We start from the raw sequence: 8,877 nt of genomic DNA, 5'->3' as shown, positions 1-8,877 counted from the left end.
TAACTTAGCTTCACTGATTCTATGCATCCAAGTCACTGGAAACCTGTACTATGGGTGCACTTTAATTGTTTAATTATTGTTTTTAAATGTTTTTAAACTCCACCCAATATAAACATAAGTAAGATGAGCACTGAAAACAGCTGCTCAAAGCAGTGTGGAAAAAAGAATTAGTTAAAAAGAAAGAGCAAGCCCAAGGTGCAAATGCCTCTTCATTTACAAAAAATATTTTTTAATATTTAGGGCGGCACACAGTTTTTCTGGGATCTGTGCAATCATTTGGACATTTTTTGTATTGAGACCTAAAACCAGAAATAAGTGACACTTTAAAATAATTTGTTTTCCCTGTACTTTAATCCCAGTTTTCTGCTGTGCATTCATGCCCACTTGTGAGACTGTTATAACTCTCACAAAGTATTGAGTAACCTTAACTTCAACAAAATTAGTTTCAAGCATCACCTTGAAAGTTCATGAACCACAAAATCGGTCTTCAAAACTGCAAAAACTTATGTTTTCATCAACAAAATGTCCAAAGATTGCGAAAGAAAGTTATCCAAATGGTTTGAAACAGCTTGTTTTGCCTTGCTCCATCACTAGAAAAATTCTTTCTGGCTGAAGTCTGAAATTACATGTGTAGCAGTATAGAAATAGATTATCTGCTAAATAAAATGTGGTAATAAACAAACACTGTAAATTTCTCCCTGCACATCTCAAAGCTACAAAACCTGGTATTTTTCAGGAATCATTAGTTCTAACAGGTGTTTTTGTTCTGTAACAAGTGCTCTCAGCAGGAACATTTTGTATTGGGTGCTATTCATTAAACTTTTTTGTGGATTTAGCAAATGTTGCCTTAATATAGAGTACAACACATCCAAATTTTCCAGAGAACTCACAGCTCTTCTGATAATACAATCTTTAAAAGGAAGTATTTAGGAAAACAGGCCAAGACTAGATGTTGAGAGAGCACTGCTATAGAACAGGCAGGTTTAAAAAGTACCATTTGTCTGGTTTAGAACCACTGAATTTAAGACAATACTATTATCATTATAACTAAAATCAGAATTTGAAATTATCAGAGGAGTACATTCACTACCTGGGATACAACACTAAAATTCTGTCCTGAACTTCACTAAAAATATCTCTTAATTTAGAAATATGATTTGCCATTCCTGAGCAGAATCACCCATGCTACTATATAAGTGTTAAGAGTACAGCAACTGTAGTTTAACTTAAATTCATCTGTTTGATGCACAGTATCAAAGCATTATGCATGGACTGAAGAATACAGGCCTTGAAATGCTTCTATTCTGGACAGAGATACATTCTATATCCAATGAAACTGAAACCAAGAAAGGCGGACAGCTTGCTTAATCTCATATAATGAGCCCTGATTCAAGTTTAGAAATGGGAGTTCTCTCTTAGTCTTCCACTGCAATTTAACATTTCTCTGATTAAGTTCAGAAGGCCACTGAGTTTTCACACTGATTCAGTCCTCCTGCTGAGAAATATATGTATTAGTCATCATCACAACACGGAAATAATCTGATGCTACTACAATTCAATTAATTTTCAAGGGCTTAAAACATTGCCTCATCCATGTATTAAACTGTATCAAGTTGCAAGAACTCTTTATGACCGTTTGTGTTCCTTTATGATGCCTAGATATGCATAATCCACTTTACAGATCCGTGTCTATAAGAAGCAGGATTCTTGGGGAGACGTGAGTAACATAGGAGGAGGAAAAGAAAATGCTGTGAAATACAGAAACTTAAATAAAACCATAATTTAGCTTATGCTACTTCATCTTAATGCTTAAGGGATAAATTAAATTGATTGCTGAAATAAGAGCTAGGCAGCAGAAAGGTGACCGCCAGACCCATAAAAATATGGGGTTCTGACTGTGTGTCATTATGATTCACAGAATATATCAACTACTTACACTGAAATATATTTAAAAAGAGAAATTAATTTCTAAAATAAAATTATGACCTCAAGGAAATGCGAACCAAATCACAGAGTATAGACAATCCTGTTTACAGCTGAATATTTCCTGGTTTGTATGAAGTGTGTTTAGTAAGAAAATGATAGTTACATAATTAAGGTTAATGTTCAAATAATCTGGACACAGATCCACGAATCCAGCATCTGCCCCCCAGAAATCATTTCAACATACATCAGTATATAACAGAGATACATATGATACAGATGCAAGATACAGATCTGTCTGTCTCTCATCTTTTAAGGATCCAGAATCTCGTAAATGAAGGATCCCTACAGAACAGTGCAAACTTCCACAAGTTCAGTTTGAAATACATTTGCAAATTTGCTATGAAAATCTTAGCGGTTCCTTGCTGCTTAATGCATTCTTGAAGGGTTGCTATTGTAAGACTAACATAATAAATCCACTTGTTTGAACCTGTTACTGCCTAGCCCCCTTTATTAAGGCTGGAATGACAAATGTCATGGCTAGGAGCTCCTTTCAGCTGGCACACAACTATTTCTTTATAAACACCTTGAAGTTGCATATCAGAAATAAAGTCCAAATAGTGACCACCTTCAGTTCTTTAGCCACAAAGTACTACAGGAAAATGCCCAGATGTACCAGAAAAGTGCTAGTCAACAAATTCATGCCTAATTCTTAGTGTCGTAACTCCCCAAACATGGGTTGTTTTGACAATTCAGTTGAGAGGTGCCAATACGACATTAGAATTGCCCTTTCAAGTTTAAATATCCACAGCTGAATAAAGCAATGCCACTTGGGACCAAAGCACAACAGTCCGGTAGGCATGTACACCTAACCAAATTATTTTTGAGGCAGGAGAGAAGACTAGTCACACACGTGAGGCACTAGTATTTGTAAAGCAATAGTATTTGTATCTATAGCATTTGATACATGCATATGCGTTCCGTACATATTCTTACATCTTTTCCTCCTGCTTCTCAAAAATATTACACAGAAGCCTTCAGTCATCTTGTTTTATTTTATAAACATGAAGGCTACTACAGCTCAATGAACCACCACCAATTAGACGAAATAGTTCTCTGAACTCCTTCAATTACTCAGCATTTTTTCATCCGGACAACCTAAAAGACACACACACTACATGTTCACACAGGTATGCCTACAGTTTACCACAGAAGAAACATTTCAAAGACTGCAAAGTCACACAGAAGCAAACCAGCACTTTGGTGTCATTATAAAAGAAAAAAACCAACTGTTTGACTAAGATTCTGTAATATAAATGATATAAAATTATTAAAAGAAAAAAACTTTTATTATCCACCTTAACAACTTCAGGAGACAACCATAATATAACAGACTGACACATCAAACTAATATAGGAGAACACTTACTTCCATACGCCATGAGCTAGGCTATCAAATCAGTGGCAGCAGGCAACTAATATGCACTGCAAAATGCTAGCAAATTCTGCTTGTGTTCAAGCATGCTATTTTAATTCAGTTCAGGGTTCAGCCAATACAGAAATGCAGCTGAAAGCAAAACAATGTAAGAATGAACTGACTAATGAACTTAGAATAAATTTTAAAATAAAGTGTTACAAATGCGTCATTAGAACTCATAGACCAGCAGATTCAGAAATCAAAACAAAGTACTTTTTAGCTTCAGGCCGCAATTTCCTAATCTCAATTTAAGGATTGCTAAAGACTTACTATGGGATGTTGTTAAGGGCAAAGGCCAAACATGGAGAAAGGGAAGGATCAAAGTGTATTGTGGTGTAACAAGCATGGGAAAAGATAGAGAAGGGGGAAAAAAGGGGCTGGTGTGAATGAACCTGCTGCTGGTCAGTATGCTTGTCTAGCTGAAGGTGCAGCTGCTGACCTCTTTCAGGTCTTCCAGTCCACCAGGCTCAGCTAACATTAGCAGTAAGAATCTGGTTTTTTTGGTAAGTTATTAGGAAGCAACATACTTATGAATTAATGTTCACATTATTTGGCATCTTGAAAACCATGTGATTAATATATCTGCATATTTCTGGGAATTGATCAGATATAAGAAACTGCACAGCAAGATCTTTTAGCTAAGCACTGCTCTAGCACACATCCCTGAATTGCGCTTTCTAAAATGTGTTCAAGGTGGTACTAGAATTCTTCCCTATATATGCAAAATTCACCCATCACTTATTATGGTTGTTATAAAGCAGGATTGCCAATACATTCTCATCTTACACTGTACAGTCCGGTTCAGGTAAAAGAAAGGCCAACTCTGACCTGGTTTTAGAAACTGAAAAGGAAATTAATTTTGTTCACTCTGTTTGCTAATTGCTGTTCATTCTTGCAAAATTTTCCTGCCTCCATCCAATTTTTTGGGTTCCTCCAACAGTATCAACAAATTCAAGGAGGCTGACTTGCAATCTTCCTAACCAAGTTAGAAAAAACTAGCATAAATTTCTCAAGGAAATACTCTTTCTTTATGAGTCACGCAGACTGAACAGATTTAGATAAAGGTTTAAGTCAAGCTCAGAACTTTTGGATGGGTCTATTCACCTTATTTATTAGTCTAGCTGAATTTACATTTTGGTATCTTTTAACACAGTCTGAATAGCTTCCATGACCAATAATAATGTTGTTCACTGTCATGTAAGCTCATAAAGTACCCTCAGCACAAAAGAAAACACATCCTGTATGCTGATAAAAGAGGCATACTTCTTTGAACCAAACTTTGATGCTGCCTCATCATTGTCATTTACCCTTCACTGTGATTCAAATTCATCTATCTAGCAATGCATGAAGCTGCTCAAGAGTTTGTTGCCAGCATGAACTCATTACAAATTCAGCAAATCCAACAGAACCCTTTTCTCTTTGTACATGCCCTCTGCAGGTAGTTCCCAATTCATGGATAATGTTACTGGCTCAGTTATTATTTTAGTTGCAAAAGAAAGAAAAAACAAGTATTTTAAGATAAGAATCACTGCAGTGAGATGCGGAGTATTTTAATGGAAAAAATGTAGGTGGATGTCATCTTTCTACAAAGCCATATATCTCCCCTGGAAATCCTAGGAAAGACCACGTCCTTATTCATTCTTTTAAAATATATGCACATATACACATGTAATTTCATAAATTAATAAATCTGTTGACTTCAAGTTTATTGTTAACAGGGTTATAAGAGGTGTGTGACCCAGCAGAAAATCTGACAATAAATTTCATCTTAATCAACAGTGACAGGGTTGGAATGGGCCTTATATATATCTATTAAAAAAAATAAGTTAGTCATTGCTTCATTCCCCATACTCCAGCACCAATCAGGGACAATTATCCCAAACAGAATACCGATTATGCTGCTCCATTAACAAAACCAGGTATGCAGAGCTAAACCAAAGAAATGTTTGCAAGGCACTTCATTCTGCTGTGTAGACCTATACTGTTCGTTAGAAAGGACAAAGGACATTTTAGAGGACTGATGCATTTTAGGGAGGGAATCATGACCTACTTATATGCAAAGTCTGTATATCTTCTTACATTGGCCTAACTACTATATTAATGAAATAATTTTTTTTCTTTGAGTACGGACTACAGTTGATTGCATATCTGTACCACCTTCACTTACAAATCTTCACTGAATAGACAATTTTAATACTACTAGGACAAGATCCACTTTTGTCCAGATACAGAGATTCCATTCTCCTGGACCTAGGCACTCTCTCAGGACATTATATGCTAAAGTAATGTTCCTTAATCCATTGGGAAAACATACCTTTTAGTAACTAACAAATGGCCTTAAATCTCCATTTCTATCTTTACATTTCAGCTATGAAACCAATTTAAGGTTGTGATCAAAGTCCCTAAATTGATTGGGAAAGGTATTCTCTTTCCATGAATCACTAAAACTGACAGGAGAGGAGGAAACATTAAATTGTATTAGTCTTGGTCTAAATAGGCCACAATGTCTTTTCTTATTCAGGAATCACTCCCTCCACATCCCGTTCAGTAAAAGCCACAACCAACAACATTCAGGGCAGCCTGTAACGTTCATCTGCTTTCTGTAAAAGTCGGATAAGCCAAAGCGTGAGAGGATCAAGAAGGAGATCTCAGGGTGAGTGTGAATATTTTTATGTAAACCTAGTTGTTCTGTTTGTGGAAAAATGTGTGGAACCCACTGAAGACCTTTTGCAAAGTGTACAGTGGCACTTGAATCACTAGAATATCTAGAACATGGAATAGACAATTTTTAGTGTGAAATTTTAAAACCATATTGTTTTAATATGAAGATAGCCTACTAGGCCAACTTCATCACATGAGATGTACTAGGAGTACAAAGATAACGTATGATTTTTCAGCAGTAGGGTCTAGGGATATTGTATCTTTGGAAAGTATCTTGAGAGTATTTTTATTGTTCCTTTACAATACCTTATTTTTTCTAACATCCACATGAAGTGTGTGCTGAGCTGAGTTCTCTGGCTGCCAGAATAAAACCTAACCATTGTTCCTAAAACTAAGAACCATCCTGCAATTCCTCCAGTTTGTGCCAGCAGCTGGTCCCTGAAACTGTAGGGGGTGCTAGCAATCACCACTGTCTTCTCTTCACCTCTGCCACACAAGTCACTCTAAAATAGAGCCAAAAGCACAACTGATGTTTCTTGCTTTAGCTCGTGTTCTGTACACACTTGGACAGTACAGTCAAAGCTGCAGTTTAATGTGATATTTAATATTAATGAAATGGGAAAGATGATGTGCTCTCTGCTTCCAAACTCTGATAAACAAGTCCACAAAGCATATAATCTAACCCTAAATCTCTTAACTAAAAGCAATAGCTCCAATAAGTGTACTGTTAATTGCCTTAAATAAATGCTTGCAACTTGAAGTACATTCTGCTGTCAGCTTCTTTTATTCCTGTCCTTTCAAAGATGACATTTTCTTAAAGTTGGAAATGCTAGTCTTTATATTATGTTGCACATTGCATTTTTAGTTACTGGACACTCAGAAGTCACAATCATAGATTCATTGTCACTAGGAAACTGATTGAAAACTTGTATTAGCATGAGTGATTTAAAATGTTGAAGTTATTCTCCTTCAAAATAATTTAAAAGGAAAAGGAGAGTACTCTCCAACACTTGGGCTTTTCCCTCTCCAGATACACTAGAGAAAATGTGTTCATTTCACTACAGGCTCTATGTATCATGGGTTTTCTCATCTTCCTCATTCGTTGCTACAAGGTTTTGATTGCTTAACAGTAAGCTTTAATGAATATGCATGCGGCTAGCACGCTGATGCACTGCAGAACTAAAGAAAGGGGTCTACAGTTTCCAGCCATCAGCTATTAACGTTAAAGTTACAAAATACCAAAGTCCCGTATGTTCCAGGAGACGTCCACCTTTCTGTCTTCATACAGTTTCACAAAGCATTAAGTATTAAAGCTGCTATTAAATAGGAAGTGTAAATGATCTACACGATGTTACATTCAGTGTTTTTTCCTCTTTCCAAGGATCTCTCAGAAAAATATTAATCCTCGCTACTCCTGCAATACAGCTACGCAGGTATTACTTATGCCCTATTCACAGTATTCTACAGAAAATCCTATACACCATTCTTAGTGAACTGATTCAAAAGTTACACATGGGATAAATCAGATAAATCAAACACAGCTTAAGTGACAGTTATGAACTCAAGCACTGGATTGGTGATAGAATTACAGAGAGATCCCAGGAGTACCAACTCACAAAAAGGAAAAAGTCAACCTTTGCTACAGTGATCTAATGAAAGCCTCCAATATCTTAATTACTCTGTCTAACATCTTATTTATTCTTTTTTATTCTGCAGTTTTCAGCCTGGAGCAGATCCCAAGAATTGCCTTAACTGACCACATCAAAAAGACAGTAATTGTTACTTCTATGCTTATGCATCCTTTCTTCCCCCTCATTTTACACTAAGATCACTGGCATTACAATGATGAGGGTAGAAAAGATTAAAAAAAGCAACAGGAGAATCCTCAGAGATTGAACAGATTTCTTAAAAGGTCAAATCCTGATTGGTCAATGTTTTAATGAGTTATCAGACAATTCTAACTAATCCAGTTCTACTATTTTGTTATCCTGCCCATACCGACATAACCCCAGATCAAAGGGACAACCAAATTCCCTTCTTCCTCCTTATCCCAGGCAACAGGATATAACATTCTTGATGTGGTTTAATCTCTTCCATACAACAGCTCATGGAATTCCATCCGTAACTTCTGACACAGAAGTTATAGGTTATTCTATAACATGTAGAATTGGAATAAGCCCCTGCCAGAAAAGGCATCATTTTGATACGAACGTTTCTAGCAAAAGGAATCAACCACACAGTTCTCAAAACTGTTTCACTGATTCTTGTACTATTTGTTAAAAACATGCACATCTTCCTTGTATTCTACTTTATAACTGCAACTTTAGGCAAATCATCCCATTTGATCTGTGATGTGGTCAATATAGCACAAACTCTTAGTACAATGAAAATCCTCAAAACAAATACCAGTAGCAAACTTTTCCAAACAACAAGAACTATTTGTTCTCCTTGAAGGATCTCTTAATTCCACTTTCATCTGAAACTCTTCGAAGCAACCTTAAACAAACACAAAGAAACTCTGAGCAACAACCCAATAAAAACAAAAATTAAGAAACCCAAAGGTTCACATTCTCCTCACTCTCTTCCTGCAATTCATGACAACAGTAGCATGCAAAGCAAATATGCCTTACCAAGTTCTGTTATGTACATTTTTCCATCCGAAGGTAAAGGAATGTACTGATTGGAGAAGAAGTTGCTTCCGTAACCCAGGACAAAGCCTTCTAGTTTGGTGTTTTGACTTGGTCGAAGATACCTCATGCAAACGGTGTCATCTGTTGCATTGATCTGAACTTTCAGACTCTGCCTTTTCACTGGGGA

General features: G+C 36.3%; 1 protein-coding gene across 1 annotated transcript in view; it reads right to left on the bottom strand.

Moving 5' to 3' along the window:
• ABI3BP (ABI family, member 3 (NESH) binding protein) overlaps positions 1-8,877 on the bottom strand; it is a 153,518-nt gene that overhangs the window by 135,452 nt on the left and 9,189 nt on the right. Inside the window, exon 2 of the mRNA XM_009324030.1 lies at positions 8,691-8,870. Within this exon, the coding sequence (XP_009322305.1) occupies positions 8,691-8,870 (180 nt within the window). The remainder of the gene's footprint in view (positions 1-8,690; positions 8,871-8,877) is intronic.

This window comes from Pygoscelis adeliae, unplaced genomic scaffold (assembly GCF_000699105.1).
Source record: "Pygoscelis adeliae isolate BGI_AS28 unplaced genomic scaffold, ASM69910v1 Scaffold55, whole genome shotgun sequence".
In the NCBI taxonomy this organism is placed as follows: domain Eukaryota; kingdom Metazoa; phylum Chordata; class Aves; order Sphenisciformes; family Spheniscidae; genus Pygoscelis; species Pygoscelis adeliae.
This window is presented reverse-complemented; position numbering and strand designations above follow the sequence as displayed.